Source organism: Coccinella septempunctata, chromosome 5 (genome assembly GCF_907165205.1).
Source record: "Coccinella septempunctata chromosome 5, icCocSept1.1, whole genome shotgun sequence".
Classification (NCBI taxonomy): Eukaryota; Metazoa; Arthropoda; class Insecta; order Coleoptera; family Coccinellidae; genus Coccinella; species Coccinella septempunctata.
In genome coordinates this window covers 1475799-1496529 of record NC_058193.1, presented here as the reverse complement: position 1 = coordinate 1496529, position 20731 = coordinate 1475799, and the positions used below count along the sequence as shown (strand labels likewise).

At 37.5% G+C, this 20731-nt stretch overlaps 1 protein-coding gene across 1 annotated transcript in view; it reads left to right on the top strand.

Annotated features, from left to right (window-relative positions):
- The window catches only part of LOC123313614 (SIN3-HDAC complex-associated factor-like), a 37654-nt gene that overhangs the window by 1551 nt on the left and 15372 nt on the right, over positions 1-20731 (top strand). Inside the window, exon 2 of the mRNA XM_044898567.1 lies at positions 13565-13776. Coding sequence (XP_044754502.1) covers positions 13565-13776 — 212 coding nt within the window. The remainder of the gene's footprint in view (positions 1-13564; positions 13777-20731) is intronic.

Below are 20731 nucleotides of genomic sequence, written 5' to 3'. Positions count from 1 at the left end.
AGATCAGTATAATATCATAATATGCACTAGCTTGGAGAGTTAATGTTCGTTATCTTTTTTGAATACGTTATAGCAGTTGTACAATGTATTCGGGTTCGGCTTCTGGACGGTCCGAGATTTCATAAATATTAACCCGAAAATGAAATGCATATGTTGTGGTGATTGGGAATGGGTATGTCCCGAAGTAATTAACAGATAATTATAAGAATGTTAAATTCTTCAACAAAAATCATCTTGCATCAATATAAGTAAAAGGAATTAATTTGAACAAAAATTTCACATGAATAAACAATTAGCAGGACAACTGGCTGTTCATCTTAATGCATTGATATAATAATAATAATTAGGTATTTACTGGTACCTTATAGTATATTATTTAACGAGCGGTAAATTGAATATGTGGGACTGAATTATGGAAGTTTATTGTTTCTTCTTGTGTTTGTTGCATATATGTTGTTGATGTACTAACTGGCTGCGGTGATATAGAATTATATATTTTATTTGCAGTATCTGTCTTATTCTTTTCGGAATCATCAATGTACCCCTCAGCCACAGTAGTTGATCGCCAACCGCCATGGCGTTTCAGTGCCGTTATATCCCCCCCAGCATCTACTAATAAAGTTGCCGACGAGCGGCGAAAACAATGCCCTGTATATAAATTAGAGTCTGGTAATTTTAAAAATGTAGCAATGTCTTTCCCCATTGCTCCAAATTTATTAATGCCAATTCTTTGTGAGTGATATTTTCCATTTTGGAATCTAAAGAATAATATCGTTTGAGATATATCGGAAGGACGAAGATTTAAATATTTTTTAACTACGGTATAAAAATTTCCAGTAACAGTGAATTTTCTGCTAATTTTTGTTTTTGTAACGTGCGTTCAGAAAAATTCGTCGTCAAGTAGGCTATGGAATTTTGTAGGTTGATTTTCTGTGACTGAACGTTATTCTTTCCTTGCATCACACGCATCAGTCATCACAGCCCATAGACATAGAGACATGGACTGTGCCTTCCCTTTATATCTATGCATGAAATACGGTCAAAAAAAGTGACAGAGAGAAAAACACGTCGGGATGGAGTTGTCTTTTTCAAGAATTTTGATTGGTCTACACTCACCTCTATGTGAACAAAAAAGAGAAAGGTATATCCCGACGAGCTTTTCTCTCTTTCTAATAAATAGCCAATTTCATGCTGGCATTGCTCAGTCCATGTCTCTATGTCTATGTCACAGCCAAATGTAAACATTGATGACATTAACCTATTTATCGTAATTTTGTATGAAAATGCAATTTCTCAGAAAAAATTACTTGCACATTCAATAATGATTTATTAGCATTTTTTCATTGAATTAGATTACAAGAATCCAAATAATCTGAGGCGATTGGAAAAATTAACCTGAGTTCATATGTCAAAGACACGAATCTTGAACGAATCGAGTATTATGGTTTTTGTACTTACAATTATGTGAAAAGGTTGTACCTATTACAGTAGGTAATAGAAATAAATCACACTAAGAACCTCAGAATATGTTTATTTTTCAATGAATAAAATATTGAATTGACGCTGACAGTGAAAATCCATAACCAGAGGCAGTCTCTGCCATAACTGAAGAAACTGAATTATAGGATTTTCATTACAATGAGTTTCACGTTTAAGAGTTCTATATAATTAAAGTAGCTGTTGGAAATGTCCTCCTCTTTGCTCCAAACACTTCTCACATCTTCTTTTGAGAGATTCAAAGACATTATTCAATATAAAAGGATCATCGTTAATTAAATGAATTTTTTCAATGATCCTAGTCTTGAGTTCGTCCAGATTAGAAATAGGTGACTGGAAGATAGAATTCTTCAAATGAGGCCATAAGAAGAAATCACATGATGTAAGATCACACGATCTTGGAGGAAATTCATTTTCAGTATTGAGGCTAATGAGTCGATCCTGAAAAATATTCCTTAGTGTAGCCAGTGTTTCTACAGCCGTGTGTGCTCTGGCTCCATCTTGTTGAAAATAACTATATGACCATTCTTCGAAATTTAATTCAGCTATAAAAGGCATGATAATATCCTCTTTATAGCGTTCTGCTGTTAAAGTTCCGTCAAAGAAAATAGGTCCAACAATTCTTCTCTGACTGATAGCACACCAAACTCCAATTTTTTGAGAATGAAGTGGTGCCTCAATGTAAAAATTTTCCGGTTTTTGACTGCTCCACATTCTCATATTTTGGGAGTTGACATATCCAGAAAGATGAAACCAGGCTTCGTCGGAGAAGAAAACTTTATTCAGGTTATCGATGAATTCGTTTAGAAACCACTGACAGAAGGCGACGAGGGTAATCAACATCTTCAATCTTCTGATAACATGTCAATCTATAAGGATACAAATTGATGTCTTCTTTCAAAATTGTGTGACATGTACCAACAGACCCTCCAGCTAGTTGAGATAAAACCCGAACAGAGGTTCGTGGAGCTTCTGTCATCACATTCTCAACATTTTCGATTAACTCGGGTGTTCTCTTCTTTGGTCGACCACTTCCTTTTTTTCTTTGAACGCTACCTGTTTCACGAAAAACGCTCACACATCGCGAAACAGTACTCTGGAAAGATTGGTAATCTACAGCAACGTTGGGATACTCGATCCTGAAGTCGCTGAGACATTTCTCAACAGAATATTTCCACTCGCCTTCTATTTTCTCCCCATTTCTGAAGTAGGATTCAATAATGAATGCTTTTTGTACGTCGGTAAAAACCATCTTTATTATTTGCTGATAATTTTAATTTAACAACAATCCAAAACGCTTACTTGACTGCTAACCTGTAATAATAATAGAGCGCAAGCTAAGAACTACGTTTAGATACGCAATATCGACGTTTAAAATTCCATAGCCTACTTGACGACGAATTTTTTTGAACGCACGTTATTTGGTACACTGACCATAAAAATAGATCCATGGTCTTCTAAATCTGTAATCTTCATAGAGTGCAATTCTGCTGCACGACAAGCACCCATGATGCCCATTACTAAAGCAACCTAAAATAAATTATGTAATTGACTAGATAATAAGAACGATTCAATTATTGTTAGATCTACTACCTTTGTCGCCAGATATTTCTCATCAGGAGCTTCATTTATGAACTTATTAAGTTGTTCTGGCGTAAAAGTTTTTGCCTTTTTAGATACATGTTTCTCTGATTGACGTTTAAGAAACGCACGTAATTTCAAATAATTCTCTATATTGATTCCATTATTTATGTTGAGTGTGCTTCTTAGCATGGAGTAGAAAGTCCATAGTGACGATGCTTTATATTTAGTGCTAAGTTCGCTAAAATATGCTGAAAGAACATTCTCTGTAAACGACTTAATGTTCTTACTGATGCACCAATCTTGAAAATTTTGGTAAACACATTTATATTTGTTTTTGGATTTTTCGGGCAATAAATTCTGTATGGTAACATTGGCAGCCTGTCTTATTTCTGGAGGTGTACATAATACTTCATCTTCATTATCTGATTTCATTCTTTCTATCAAAATATTCACAATAATTAAGTAGGTATCAACTCAATTTGAAAACGTCAAAATTATTCATATGATTCTGTTATCTGTGGTGACATTCCTCCCCTCAATGACATTAATGGACTGTTCCCTTTCGGCCAACCGGCTTGTAGTAAAAGTACAGAGCCAGCCTGTTATTCGTTTCGCAAATAATCCCAAGAATGTTCTCCGATTTATTATAGTGAGTTATACTAGTGAGTTATTATAACTCACTTTGTTTGTTTACACATACTATTAATTGCCCAAAAGCAGTTGAATATCGAATATATAATTTAATAGGAGTAGATAAAGACATTTACAATGTGTAGGACAAGTCAAATGAAAAATAGAAAAATCAATTTTCGGGAACTTATTCTACGATGACATTCATCGAAAATCCTGAAATCCTGTAGTAAACTTTTCGCATTAATTCACTCAAACATAAAATTCTGAAATGCCACCACTTTTTTGGGCCTCCCAATAGAAGGAAATTCTTTGACATTCTCTTCATTCACAATCTTTCTGATTGTGGAAATATTCAGCTGAAATGTAGGTCGTTTAGATTCAGATGAAACATTATTTAAATTCTCTATTCTCCTACATTGAATATGTTCGCTACCATCTGACGTATTGTAGATTTCGGAATATCAGGGTATAACTATTTGAATGAGCGGACCTGAATTCTAAATAGCACTTTCTGAAACCCTGTTTCTTTTTTCAATCACTTTCGGCATTTTCGTAATATTAATTGAGTTGTGTTATATTAGTTGAATTGTGGCAACGGCATTATGACATTAACGACATTTCATGAGTGCTAACCTTCCTCCGTTCTATTTACAACAAAAACTTGAGAAAATTATTTCATGGCCAACCGAGTGCTAAAATAAATGTGAATGCAGTATACGTGGCCTTTTTTCAAATATCTGAATTAATTACCTGTTGAATATCGATTGAAATTCAATCCTGGAGGATTCTGCATTTTCCAGAGATTGGGAGTGAAAACCCTAAAAAGTTTCAGAAAAAAATTACCTGTTATTTATGTTTCAAGTGATGTTCCAGGAAATAATGAAGAGTTGACGGAATGATGCGTGTGTTCTCTAAATGACGATACACATAAAATGTAGGTTTAGAAAATCAAAAGTGAAATTTCCGATGTCATTCATTTGTTCAGTTCATTATCAATCACAATTCAACTCGAACCATTTCTTCAACAGTCTTTCGATCGATGTACCTACCTTAGGTGCCAAAGCATTATGCTTAGTGCTTGTGAAAGCACTTGAAGTCTTTATGTGCTCCCGAGCACTTTTCAAAACCAGTGCTTAGTGCTTAGTAATTTGAGCACTTTATCGAAATGGCTTAGTGCTTAGCAATCCCTAAAAACCTCCCGAGCACTAAAGTGATCGCGATTACTGAGCACTAAGCCCTTCGGAAATCTTGAATGAGCGATCGATGCGTTGTCACTTTATGAGCATGTAGTATACCACATATACAGGGTGTTTCATGAGTCGTTGGCTATAGCCTAATAGTGAATGCAGGTCATGTAGGCCTTGCAGAAAACATGGTTGTTTTGTATCCTAAGGCTATTAGTTTCGGAAATACGGGGTGATTCATGAACATTGGCATAAATTTTGCCATAGCAATAAGTCTGGAATGCAAAGTCCGAATTCAACCAAATTTTATGGGTTTGTTCACTTCACGAAGCTCTTCCAAAAGGTTAATGAAATTTCAATATTTTCAGGCCAGTACTTAGAATATCGAAGAATCGTTGTATATAAGGGGTAAGACGGGAAAGCAATAAGATGTTAGTCTTCACTTTTTATTCTTTATCTACGTTGCGGCCGAAACGATGACTTTCCCACTCTAGCTCAATTGCTCGAATTCACCAGTCGACAGTTGCGAGTGTTGGAAAGCACTTCTGTCAACACTTCCCGTGCGTCTGTGCCAAAGAAGTCGTCAAGACCTCAATCATCAGTGGGCTCAGCGTCTGTTCCTGCCTCATCTGTGCCTTCATCGTCTGGTCTATCATCTCGCCGTCCTGCTTACGCTGGTGCACGCCCCTCTACCTCATCTCGTTCGTCGTCCGCGAGCGTGTTCTGCTCGGCGAATCACTCCATTCGCCAGTGTCGTGAGTTCAAGGCCATGAATATTAATCATTGGCGAACTTTCGTGGACAGGCAATTATGCAGAAACTGTCGAACTTTCACGCAACTACCTCGTGCAGTTTGGATCAGTGCTGTCACACGTGCGGACTACGACACCATACGATTCTTCACCTTGCACCTACTTCCAGGCCCCTTTCAGTGTCCCACACGGAAGAAAAGTCCCCTTCGACGGACCGATGTTCCCCTTCTGTAGTGTCCAGGTCTCCAACCCGCGCTGTCACCTCTCGGGTCACCTCAGTAAGGGGTAGATATCGCGAGACTCCTATATCAGCATCGTCTTGGGCTCCACCGTCCCGTCATTCCTGCACTACTTCTGGAAGCGGTTCCGAGTGACTACAAGTGTGGTCTTCTTGCGATCGTCTAATCCCGCCGAATAATCATCTGTCTTTGTCTTCCCGTCTTTTCTTTTCTTGTCATCTGTTTTCAACTCCGCGGTCTTCCCTGCGTCGAACCAATAATCCTAACTACCTCATGCTTACCGCTTGGATTCGTCTAGATAACCTGCGGAATGTCGTGTTCGGCTGCGCTCTTCTGGATTCAGGCTGCCAACATACCCTAATCTCCAGAGATTGGGCCTCCAAGCTTCGTCTGCACATTAACCCAAAAACTATTCAAATTCGCACCTTGAGTAAAGCGGATCAGTTTCGCATCCAAGGATAAGCATACGTCACCCTCTGTCACCAGGGAGATCCTCCCCATCGTATCATCAAAGCCCACGTTATTGACAGCCCCATAGATCCCCTTCCTGTCAAAGCGTTCAATGGCCGGTGGCCTGAATTTCAGCATCTCACCCTAGCTGATCCACTCTTCTATATTCCTCGTACCATAGGGATGTTGATTGGCTCGGATGTGCTTCCTCATTTTATTCTCCCTGGCACGTTACGCCCGTCGTCTGAGCTTTCGGGTGCATTATCTAACACCATAGGTTGGGTACTCTATGGGCCATATGCTCGTCATCGCAAAGCATCTCTCGTTCTCATCTGACACTGTCAGTAGTCAGGCTCCCTTAGGAGCCCCCTTTCTGCTACCAGACCAGTGGGAGATTCATCTGAGTTCGAGACTTAAGCCAGTTGGGTTAGGTAAGAGCATTTTCACCTGTTCAGTTGCTCAATTTCAATAAATCATCTGAAGTTGATCGCAAACTTATTTGTGATCAATTACTATTTATTTCCTCTCAAAGTATTCTTAATATGGCCAGCAGACACAAATACTGCATCATAATCGGCGATCTCAATCTAAACACTGCAGCGAAACACAAAAAACTCAAGGATTTTCTGAAAAACCAAAACTTTATTATAGCAAAAACTCCTCCAACCTTTATTATGCCCAACAACGAAGATAGCACTCCAGACCGTATTATATATTCAAACTCTCTTGACAATTGTCTTAAGGGAATCGATGTCACCAGACCTGGGAGCAGACTATCAAGTCATTATATTCAAGCTTCAGGTAAAACTGAACAATACAATAAAACACGAACTTCATTACAACTTTCATAAGTCAAACATGATAAAGATTAACAAATGTATGAAAGAATTTATTGAAGATGTCAATGACCAGCCCCTTGACAAGAATGTGGTATCCGAGTTTCTAAAAACCTTAGAAGTCACTACATTGAATAACACTCCCAAAAGGCCAAACATCTACCATACACATGAACTTCCTCCCTTCATCATCCGATTGATTAAAAATAGAAGAAGAATGTACCGAGAATACAGGAATATTCCTCTACCAGAGATCAAAACACACATCAACAGGTACAATAAGAACATTCACAGGCTTATCCAAGAATATAAACAGAATAAATGGCTGGCTGCATTCGAGGAAATCAATAACTGCCAAGGTAAACGTTTTTTTCAACAAATTAAAAAAACTGTCTGAATACAAAAAACCACCTCGTATCAAAAGTATTGAAGAAAATGGTATAATTTATAACACCGAAGCTCAACAAGCAGAGTTGTTTGGAGAACATTCTTCAAAACTCTTTAATGATACATCGCAGGACAACTTTGATAGATTCACTGACTCCACGGTAAACGACTGGCAAAAAAATTTTTTCAGGAATAATTCCAATAAAGGAAGAAGAATACCTTGACACTCTTCAGAGTCAAAAAAACACATCTCCAGGTCCTGACTCTATATCTTGGATGGTAGTGGAAAATTTAAGCCTCGAAGTCCATCTGTTCATAATATTCATATTCCAGTTTTGTCTGAATAACCACTACTTCCCTTCAGAATGGAAAAAAGGAGATATTATTGTTATCCTCAAATCCAATGGTAACCACAAAAAATAAACAATTACAGGCCAATAACGCTTCTGCCCAATATCGGAAAATTATTTGAAAAAACCCTGAAAAACAAACTATCAGAAGCAATTGCAGGGCGCATTCCCAAACACCAGTTTGGTTTCAGAGAGCACTGCTCAACCCTCCATCCACTTACAATACTGTCATCAAATGTGCAAACCGCCAAACTGAGCAACCTGAAATCCGCTGCATTGTTTTTAGATATCAAAAAGGCGTTTGACAGTGTATGGCACAAGGGGTTACTCTACATACTCAAAAGACTCGATGTACCCACATATCTAATAAAAATCATAAAGGAATTCCTCACTGCCAGAATGTTAAGGGTAAAAATAGGGAACGGCACATTTCAAACCTTCACCATCGAAAAAGGTCTCCCACAGGGCTTACCACTGTCATCCCTTCTCTATAACATCTACTGCCATATGAGCCGGTCAGAGGAAAAGTGGTATAAGTCACAAATTCCATTTTTTGAGTTATACCGATATTTGGGTAGCAAAGGTTGCATATTATTCTTCTTATGAGTGGTATGAGTCAAATCGTCGTTTTGACCGAGTTATGTTTTTCCTCTTAACAAAATTTTCCATACCTATCAATGCCTTTGGTACCAAAATATCGGTATAACTCAAAAATCGGAATTTGTGACTTATACCACTTTTCCTCTGACCGGCTCATATCATGCCTGCCACCAATACGTTCTCCAGTTCGCGGACGATACAGCCTTAGTTTCCCATAACCGAACTCTACCACAAGTAATTAATGCTCTACAAGGACTAACAGATGCTACACTGGAATGGCTGAAAAAGTGGAAGCTACGATTAAACCCCCTCAAGACCGAATTAATAATATTCAATCACAAAATTACGAGTGCTTCGCCAAACATCACGATCTACCAACACAGCATCCAGCCTAAAGCTAACCTAAAATATTTAGGATTTCAATTAGACCAAAAGCTGAATTTCAAATACCACAGTAAGTTGGTTGAAAAAAGGGTAATTACCAGAGCTGAAGTTTTCCGCAGCCTCACCTACAAATACAAGGGAATCAACAGTCAGACTGCTGCCACTATCTATAAAAGTATATGCAGACCACTTATCGATTATGGGCACAATCTATACTTGGGCTGTAGAAGACCAACCATTAGGCAACTTGAAATAGCAGAAACAACAGCAATGAGGAAAATAACCAAAATTCGCCATCCCAATAATCCTTTACACAATTCTCCAAACTCGCTGCTATACGATCTACTCAAAATCGAGCCTATAGTAGACAGAATGAGGAAACTTTCCATGAAATTCGCACAAAGACCGCACAACTGGGAAATCCTGCAACCGCACTTAAACCAACGAAACCAGCATTCCAAGTCCAGAGCAAAATACCCCCTTAAAACTATCAGAGAACATCTTGAGGAGTTCAGAGACAGTCCTGCCCACTGAGTGAGCATGCAATCAATGACCACCACTTCAGAAAGAAAAGTTAATTGATTTACCTCCATAATATATATATTGAGTTTTTTTTTTGATCTCTACAAATGTTGAATTTTCAAACAATCAATCTCCAAATATTCTGCAATCTCACTTTTCATTATTATAAACTTACCTGGCTGTAGGACTAATTACTGTCGATGGCCATTTGGCCCTTTGGTCAATGAATTGCGTTTACTATTATTTCCTCTTATAAAGCAACAATGAGAATGTACTCTCATAAGGGATGTTCGAAATTTAGTTCTTCCATCTCGACACATTTGGTAGCTCTAAAAATCATATTATTTATTGTCCTTTTCATATCGGGATCTTGTTCAACTTCTACGGAGGTTTCTTCTATCCTCTATCTCAAATGCCCCCTTGTAGTAATTTCAATGGCATAGGTAGGTATACTTTCTCTTCCAGATAACCCCACAAAAAATAATCCAGAGGCGTTAGATCAGGGGGCCTTGGGGACGAAAATTCCCCATTTCCTATCCATCTAATCCAACTAGTCTAAATCGGCGAGGAGCTGTACTATCATGTTGAAAGTGAATTCCCCCTGATATTCAATTCGTCAAAATTTTTTGTGGTTCGAAGCGAATTCACTCACGTACTACATTTTCTAAGCGGGTTTACTTCATTTGTATCCAAATTCAATATGTGATTTCCAAAGAATTCATAGCTCGATTTTGCATACTTTTTAAATCACTTTTTCACGAACATTCAGTGGGTGCAGGAGGTTTAAACTGAAAATGAGTTGCACAGGATTTAAAACAATTCAAAATCTGGGCAAAAACAATAAATATTATCAGCAAAGGTATAGAAACAGGTATATCAAAAAATTACACAAAAGATTAATTCATCCGGTTCCTATTCCCTTGTGACAAGTGTGCCATGCAAAGTGAAAATTGAATTCCTTAGAATAAATTATGATGTTTTTCTTGGCAATAACGAAATTTCTGTAAGGGATGTAAAGAAAATAGATTTTCGAGCTTGAAGGAAAAATCAAGATATGCTGAGTACTGCCCCGAAAATATTGTTATTTCATGAGCTGTTTGAAAGAGCTTCCTGAAGTCAACAAACCTATAAAATTTGATCGAAATCGGACTTTGTATTCTAGAGTTATGGCTATCGAAAATTTAGGCCAATTTTCATGAATCACCTTAGGGTACGAAACAAGCAAGTTTTCTGAAAGGCCTGGATGACTCGCATTCACCATTAGGCGATGGCCAACGATTCATGAAACACCCTGTATAAGGTTAGACTATCCGATGAAGAATAAGTGATGAAAATCAATTACGTCCGTTAAAAAGGAGATGAAATAGGGAAGACATAAGTTAAGGATCCATTTTGCATTCTGCTCATATGATTTCATTAGAGTTTAAAACATCTGAATTTTTTTCTGATATATTAGAAATACTGACATTAATGAATTGAAACAAAACAACTTGTTGTAAGTACCGACTTACGTAAACTTTTGTGACAATATGAGAAAATCATTAGCCTTCGATTGGCAGATGATTTTTACGACTTTGGAACATAGGTAAATGAGAGGAAGGGCTACAGCGGTGCTAGTCCAATAGCTCAGCGCTATTCACGCTCGGTACTCTACGGAATGGAAAGGTTAATCAGGAATGTAGTCAATTGTTACAATTTAAGCTCGTTATTGTTTCAGCCAAACTTTCGGATAATCACTTATCCTTCTTTAGGGCTACTGGAAATTACATAACGTTTTAAAAACATACAAAAGTAGGTGAAATAAAACTTACAACAATGTGAGACTTCGATATTAGTAAAAATGATATTAATAAAAATTATATATATGATATATATCATCAGGAAAAAATTTTCTGAAATCTTAAAAATGAACATCAAGCAAGTCAAGAGACACATGGATGAATAATGTCAAAAGTAAAAACATAGGAAAACACAAAAAAAAGGCACAGAAAGGAATGACAAATGAGGCCGAGTGACATCATAATATGAGTAAGCAAAAGGCGTTTTATCGTGAGAGAATCCTCTCATCTTACTCATATTAATCAATTCGACGATATTATAATGAATAGAATTAATATAAACTATGAAAAAAATTCAAGTTTCAGATAACAAATCCAAAATGATGTGGTCTATAGTGAAATATATAACGGGGAAAATTCTTAATAATGAATGCTGTGTTGAAGGGTCATCATCCGAGGTGTCAAACAGTGAAACAATTTTTCCACGTTTTTTGAATTGCTCATTCAGAAGTTGTCTAAAGAAATTATTGATCTTCCCTTTGCTGATTATTCTCCAGATTTGGGCTTATTTATAAATAGAACAAGAGCATACTATTGTCTCAATCATGGTTATCTACTTGAAAAAAAAAGGGGGTTTGTAATGAAGTGAAAGGATGGTTTGACTGCTACCTCGGAGATCGCCATCAGAAAGTTGCTATTAGAGTAGGGTATGTGTTGTCTGAATAAGGATTTGAAAATATTGAAACAGGAGTACCTCAGGGTAGTGTACTGGGCCCGATATTATTAATTCTGCATGTAAATGATCTGTGTATACTAATCAAATGGCTCTTAATTATTATTACTTGTTTTGTAGATGATACAAACATACTATAAAAAGGTCAGAATTTTTCAGTTCTCGGTGATAAAGCTGATGTATCTTTCATAATTATCAAAAATTGGCTCTACTCCAATGAACTTATAATAAATGAGAACAAAACTGCAGTATTAATTTTCAGTACTGATAAATCGCGCCGAGAACTGAATGACACCTTGCAGCTCGGAAGTAGAAGTGTACTAGGGAAAGATTCAGTAAAGTTTTTGGGTCTATCTATATGTTGATAGATTTTTGAATTGGTACGACCACATTCAGTACTTATCTAGTAAACTGAGTAAAATCAGTTTTGGCATAAGAACATTGTCAAAGTATATTAGTGAAAAAGAATTGAGGATAGTCTATTTCGCGAATGCTGAGTAAATTATGAGGTATGGTATGATGTTCTGGGGAAGTAGTTCAGCGGTAGAGGTAATTTTCAAAATTGAAAAAAAAATTGTCATCATTTAGACAGTCTTGTGGAGGAGTGTTCAAGTGTGAAAGAATTTCAACTCTGTATGCCTCATATACAATATTTGATTTTCTGATATTATTTCAAGCACAGAGAAAACACAAGATCAGAAAACCTGTACTATCCTATTCACAGAATATCGATAACAGAAAAATATCCATATTACATGTGGAAAAAATTATTCAAAACACTTAATTCAAGAATTTTACATAACATCAATGTTTTCAAAAAAAGACTCAAAAACTGTCTTATTGATATTGAGCCATATTCACTGAGCGAATACTTTGTAGCTGCAAAGCGTTTGTAGTTGTATTTTTGTGACGTCAATTTCATTTGATCTTTGTACGAAGATTCTTTGGAATAAGGTTATTATTTATTTATTTATTTATTTATTAATACCATTAAAATCTGAGTTGATATTCAAGTTGTTATTATGGCTCATGATTTCAACCTCCGCCAAAAACTCTCGTTTTTATTTATTTCGTTCGATTCTTCAATACCTAGCATCTGAGAAAAGATGTATGTCCGATTTCACATATATGTTTTGATAAGCCCGTGATTTGTCTTGCCATTGTGCAATCTCTAACATGTTCCTTTATTCGAGTTTTTAGATTTCTGCCAGTTTGGGCTATATATGACTTATTTTATTACATTCCATGCAGTCTATAAAGTAAATTATTCCAGATTTGTTGGTTGTTGTTGTTTTGTCCTTCATTTTCGAGAAAACTTATTTACCTAAAGTGCAAGGCATGCGTGCAGCAACTATTAGATCTTGATTGTTATGTACATGTCTTCTAAGAGTTCTTATGATAGAAACTGTGATGGCAGGATGGTGATACTACATATACGGAATGTCCAAATGCCTACGGTACCTAGGGAGAATAAGGATAATATAATAATAATAATATAATACAACACATATAGTGAAATAAAAAACTACCATCTGGTTCGGAAGTTATATAAGGAAGAGCATTCGAACTTTTACATTTTTAATAGTAGGTAGTAGTGATGATTGCATCCTATTTAAAATATTATTTTTACCAACAGGTGGAATTCTTGAAAGAAGATGGTAGTGGTGTTTCAAGCCGAACAAATAGTTCTGATGGAAGTGATGGTGAGGTCAGTGAAATTATTTCACGTCAACAACAAGATGATGAATATTGTTCAAAAGGCAGGAATAGAAGATATAACGCACAAGTGAAGAGGAGAGAAGACCTTCCTGACGTGACCGATTTCATTGATTTCCATTATTGGACAAGGTAACCAATTGCAACCATGTTTTCGTTCATCTTTTCTATTATTCGCGGTATTTTCGAAGATTGATAATGTATATCGTCTTAAATCTGTTTTATCTTTTGTTATGAACTTAAAGTTCAGAATTAAAACAATCATAGTTATAATTTTTATCGATTTTTGGTGAGTTTTAGGTATCTTCTTCTTCCTTTACTATGGGTTTGGCAACTACCACATCACAAGTTTCGGCTGCTGGCTCCATCGGTGGACGGGTCTTGAAAAAGTCAATAACCAACAGGAATGTACTTTATTAGAGGGTACATGGCTTTTTCGCTTGTTTAATTATAGGAGGTGTTGTGGGCTCTCCACGAGGGAGGGAAGTGGGAAACAGACATAAAAAAGTCCAAGACAAAACGTCACATGAAGCTGGAAACAAACAATGAGGTTAACGACATAACGACAAGAACCAAGACAACATAATAATATATCATATTCTGGCCCAGCCAGAGGCATTCAAAAAGTTGACTATGATATTAACAATAACAGGGTCGTTTGAGAACAAAACATCCTCCAGACTAAGCGGTAGGGGAATTTTGCTCCTAAGGAAGCGAGTCACATCTGCATAGAATTTGTTTATGTTGGGCTGATTATTAGGGCACTGAAGGAAAATGTGAAGAAGATCACCCCTTTCCCCGCACACGCAAGCGTCAGGATCGCTGACATTTAATTTAAACAGGTGATCTGGAATGGAACAATGTGTGAAGCGGAGTCTGTTGTTGGTGGTGAGGTATAGTCTGGGAAGATTGAGTTCATGGAACCAGGGTTTATTGAGGGCAAGTCATCTGAGAGTAGGGGCGTCCCTTTCGACGACCTATGTTAGCTCATTCTCTTTTTCATCTTTCCCAAATTGTTTTTTTAAAAGGGGGTCTGAACTCCCTGGCATCTGCCTTGGCAGGGTTAGAGTGGGGAAGGGAAGCTCCCTCTTTGGCTAGAGAGTCAGCGGAAATGTTGCCAGGAATACAAGTGTGACTTGGGACCCACGCAAGGGATATTGAGCGACCGGAATTTTTAAGCGAGATAAATTTTTTCCTTATATCAAGGATAATGTAATCATTGGAAGAGTGAATGCTCCAATTGGAGATTTTTTCCAAGGCACTTTTGGAGTCCGAAAATATAACCGAAGGTGAAACGCCAGGAGAGCCAGGGAAGGATTGGGAGATCAGGGAAGGGGAGTAAACGCCGATGCCAACACGATACCCAGATTTGGAAGCGTCTGTGTATATTTTGACGGTGTTCGGGAACACCTCGTCGCATTTTTCCAGGAATAAGGAAGACTTGTCGGGAGTGTCTTTTTTTTAGGCCAAGGGAATGTAGAGGGATCTTTTGAGTGCGGCAGAGTTAATCCCCTGATGGCATGGGAGGGATGAATCCGAATAAATAGAGCCAGGGTCGTCTATGATGTTAAGAGAGTCAAGAAGAGGAAGGGATGACAGCAGGGGTAGATTACTCCACCGTTGAAGAGACTTGATGGAATCCAACACACAATCATCTTTAAGTCGAAGCAGTCTAGAGGTGAACTTGGCTCCCAGCCATATACGCCGGTATTTGAGGGGAGTTCTCCTGAATCTCCTGCAAGGGCGAGTAAGACATTAATAGGGGTTGATTTCATCATTCCAAGACATGAACGCAAAGCGGTATATTGAGTTCGGTCCAAGAGATAAAGGGTCCTCCTCGGGACTGCCCCGAATAAAATGCTGCCGTAATCTAGATGCGGCCGCACTCTGGATTTATAAAGGGCCAAAAGGGTGGAAGGGTGAGAACCCCACCAAGTTCTTGAGAGGGATCTGAAGTTAATACCTTGAAAGGCTTCATTACAGGCATCAGAAATATGGGAGGACCACTTTAGACTTCGGTTAAGGGTTACTTCGAGATATTTAACGGATTCCTTCCAAGGGATGTCACGACCAAATAGGGAGAAAGAGGGTAAGTTGGGAAAGAGCTTTGATTTGTGAAAGTAGACAGCATGTAACTTTTCGACGGAGATTTCCAATTGTTTTGACTCTGCCCAAGCCTCCGGTCTACTCAAAGCCAAAGACATAGCATCAAATACTGATTGAAAGTCGGGACCAGATGCAAATAATGTAGTATCATCCGCAAACTTCAGTACTTTAACACCCGGGGTGGATATGAACCTTCCAAGGTCCTTTACATAGAAGTTAAACAAGGGGGGACTCATAGGTGAGCCCTGATCTAAACCCAAATTTGCCTCCTCGGGCCCAAGAAGAACACGGGTTGGGGGGTCTATTAAGAAGAGAGATGTTCTCACTACGAAGGGAGGCTCCCAAGATGTGAAAGTTGACGGAATCGTATGCTTGTTTAATGTCCAGAAAAACTGCCAGCATCACCAATCCCCTCGCAAAGGAGGAATAGATGTTAGCAGTTAGAAAGAAAAGGGCCTCTAGGACGGATTTTCGTTTTCTGAACCCAAATTGAATTTCGTCTTCCACCGTACTAGACTCATAAATGCGGTCTAGTCTAGTAACCAATAGGGATTCCAACAGTTTGTGCAGACAGGAGGTGAGGGCTATGGGTCGGTAGCTCAAAGGGTCATCAGGTGATTTACCTGGTTTACATATAGGGATGAAGATTGTGTCTTTCAGGCAGGGGGAGATGTCTGGGACTCGAAGGTCGAATTAAAAATTTGAAGTAAGGTCGAGGGAGCAACCATGGGGAGATTCTAATAAAGCAGACTATAGGAGATACCATCACTTCCTGGAGTAGTATCCTTTTTGGAATAGAGGGTAATGAGGAGTTCGTCCAGTGTAATATCAGGAAAGGTGATGGCCCAGCGAGCACAAAAACATCTCAGAGATGTTGAAAGTAAGAGATTTCGAGACATTGAACATCCACTGCGATGTTCTGTTTATACATGAATAGAACTTTTATAGAACAGCCAATGTCCGCCGCAGGCGGCTATTATATGAATGTGGAAGATGGAACAATTTAAAGGAGTTTTCAAAAACAAGAACTTTTCTGGGACAATTTGAATTATTTTGTGATTCACAAGTGATGAATGATTATTATTATCGTCGGAAGAGTAATCTTACAAAATATTCTGGGAATTATCAACGGCAGAGATTGAAATAAATATTTTGAAATCCTCGATGATATGGCATTAAACTTTATAAAGTTATTTCTTGAATAATTATAATAACCTTCCATATACCATTCGATTATTCCAAACAAAATACAATGATCTCTTATACCTAGTCCCAAATACACAAATAATATTAACCACACAGCGTGGATTCTTTTGAGGTTATATGTATGTTTCTGGGCATTATACTATACATTTAATTCATGTAATACTTACTTATTAATTGTATTTGGTTACTATGAAGAGATCGATCCTAAATTCACAATCAAAACCAACACAGAAGTAGTTAATATTATACAAATCACCAATCAACTTTCAACTCCGAACAGTCCACAGTCCAAACTACGAAGAAAGTGGAAATGGCGGCAAAATGAAATAGGTGAATTGTATATTGTTTATTTGGAATAAACCTCCCAAGGCAAACTATGCGACGCCAAGAGAAGATATCCACACATTTACATTATTTTCAACACGACAGTACCTCTCAGTAGGTAGACGAAGAAATGCCACAGATGGCACAGATCAGAACAAATAAAGATTTCCAATAGCCTTTGGAGACCTCTTTGGGAAGTGCATATTACGTTTCAAAGAAACATCCTCAGCCCAACATTTTCGAAACATCCCAAAACATTCCAGGGATGTTTGTGCTCGCTGGGGGGGCTGTGTGAGGGAATAGAGGGGGAAGAGGAGGGGATGCAGGGGGAAGTAAGTCTAGATAGAATTGACTGTCGTATAGGAGTTGGAGGTGACGGGGGGGAAGAAACGGAAATTCTATTTCGGAATTTTCTTACCCTAGCCTAGACCACATTTGTTTTCCTTTCATGTAATCAAGGTTTTCGCAGAGGGATTAGTTATATTCTAAATCTGTTCTTGTGAAAATTTTTTGACAGTTCTAACAACCATTCAAATGTCAACATTACCCTGAAAATTGTAATCAGTGCAATTATCAATTACTATGACAACGCTTGTCAACTTCATTCCAAATAAATTTCAAAAAGTATAAATGAGCTAATGGAAGAAAAACTTCCCAGAAATACAACCTACAGTCATAAATATATTTGGGGAATATTTATGTAATTTTGCTGCGAACGAAAATATGAATTGAATGACCATAGGAGATTAGAAGAATTGTCGTTGATACTAAAGATTGGGCAGTCAATATGAGAAAGAAAGAAGGGACCGAATTCAAAGGAGCAACGGTTAAGACAATGTGGAACGTTTCGTGCAAACTTTTGCAAGAAAAGCAATAAAATGACTATAATATCACGATTGACCCATTTAAAAATATTGTTTTCAAACTAGCCCGAGATGCTCGCTATGCAATCAGGAAGAAATTACAAGCTGATCCAAGTAAACATAAGTCCAGTTCAGTTTCGTTTTTGTCTGAAATTAACAAAATAATATTGCTATGGGATGAAAATAATTCTGAGGGTCTTATGCGTAAATTTCAGCATCTTGCTGCAGTAGAATTGGCCTGGCGAGAAGGAGAGGCAGCTTATCTGGTTGATTTTTTTCAAATCGATAAAAATAACGATGACTCTCCAACAAATCGCATCGAATACAATCCGGTATTCAGTAAAACGTGTCAAGCTGTACTAGTAGTACAAATCAAAGCTGCCCTGTACGTCTTTTTCATCAACTAACATCAAAACGAGGCGACAATATTACCTCACCACGACTGTTCTTAAAACCAAATCGACTCTGGAAAAATGAAACTGACAAATGGTACGATAATGTATACCTGTCGGAAGAAATACCATAAATGGATGGACTAAATCTGCTGCTGAGGCAATTTGCTTGAATGTAAAGGACAAAAAAAAAACAAATCACTCGAATAGATCAACTGCTGTTAGCAAATTGGCAAAAGGTGATGTAGAAGAACAACAATTGTTGAAAATTATATAGCAATCAAAATTCTATAAAACCATACTTAAATCTCAATAAAGAACACCACAACAAGATCATGAATATTATGCGTGGTAATAGATCTTCTATAGTAGAGAACAGCAACGAATCTAATGTTGAGTAACATTTTGATAATTGCACATTCACTATGTGTACTTTCAAGAAATAAATAAATGCTTTGTTGTGTTGAGTGTTTGTCAACAAATTTTCCGCCGAATATCCTTCGGACATTGAAAAATGCCTCATAATTTTCTGACAAATTTTTCAAGCTCGTTACTTGGTAACATCTCTCAGCCTGTTACCAAGGAACGAGCTTTCGATTATCATAAAATTATCTCATCTATTATCAATGTCCTAGGGATATTACTACTGAAACAAGAAGATGTGGTAGAGGGGTGAATCAACTCTTAAATTTCGACATGATGAAATTTTGTATTTTTATTTTTTTTTTAGTGTCCACATTTAAATACTTTATTCAAATAATAATTTCCTACTTTTTACGATTCTGTATAGAGCAGAGCTGTTTCTTCAAGAAATTAGTGAATTTGACAAAAAAAAACAACAAAATCTGGCCTGTCCCTAGACCACAAACAAAATACGAAAGTATTTTCGAACCGACTTTACATCAACATCAACAAAATTGAAACAATTATACAGGGTGACTGGTGACGTAAGGGACAACGGCTAAGTGGAGATAGAGGACCTCAAATTGAATGAGAATTTGGGTTTCAAATGTCCCATAAGGGTATTCGTTTCGGTGATTTATTAAATAATTTCAAATCTTTATCTCGTTCATATAATAAATTTTTCGCTTATATTGCACAAGCTTGTTCCTATAGGCATGCACCGTCAGTTCAAGAAAAAAAATTGGAAAAATTGCAGACCCGTATTCAAAAATTTCAATTTACTTGTCAGGTGAGAAATATTACACCGTATATGAGATCAAATTAATTCAAATAGAAATTTTAGAAGAGCAGAAACAATTGATGAAAGATCTGTTTTTTGTTTGAATGGCACAAATTTTCTATTGATTTTATGATATGTTGAAATCAAAATATTGCAATATTTTTATATTCCCATCATGAAAAATAATATTCCTGATAAAACAAAACACTTCGAGTCAAAGATAATTGATAGTTGTTAGTTAGGATGGGGTTACATCTAACGGCGCCCTCAAGGTCTATTGTGGCCCCTAACAGAGCTGTTCTCACCTCGCCCAACAATAATCCGCCTGGTATTGTAACGTGGTTACCTCGGAGAAAACTTTTCTCGAGCGCCAGCTATTCTTTTCACTAGGAAGAATAGCAAACCTACCAGAGTAGCTGCTAGTCGGAGACAGAGTTCGCTGTTATCTAGGGTGGTAGCGATAACGAAGTAGTCAAAATCAAATTATGTAAAAGTATATTCACACCTTCGGAAACTGATTATATGTATTATACAACGGAAATATGTGTAGGTATGAAATATGAGCGAATCTATCAGCAAACATACATTCGGGAAATTCTATCCGGTCACGAGCACTTTATAAAGCTTATACCGGGTGCAGTGAAAAATCAAAGGTTGTTCAATAAAATGCGCCAACCAGAACTGACGAAATGAATACTAAGGACTTGCTATACGGTATCTGGATGTAATTGTATTTCTCCAGAAATGAAACACAACCAGGGCGGGTCTATTCGAGACTTCTATTCGCTACCCCAAGGGCTATAACGCTCCATGACTGATAGCGAAGAAAAGGTCTATTGTTAGCGCAACTACGGGATTTCACTGACGACGAGCGGTATCTCTTATTCTCTACGCCAAGGGCTATAACGCGCCATGACTGATAGAAAAGAAGAGATTTCGGATTCAACACTGATGACGCGGACAGGGGGGTTGACGGGACTTTCCCTTCAGTACCTCAAGGGCTTCCGCACCAT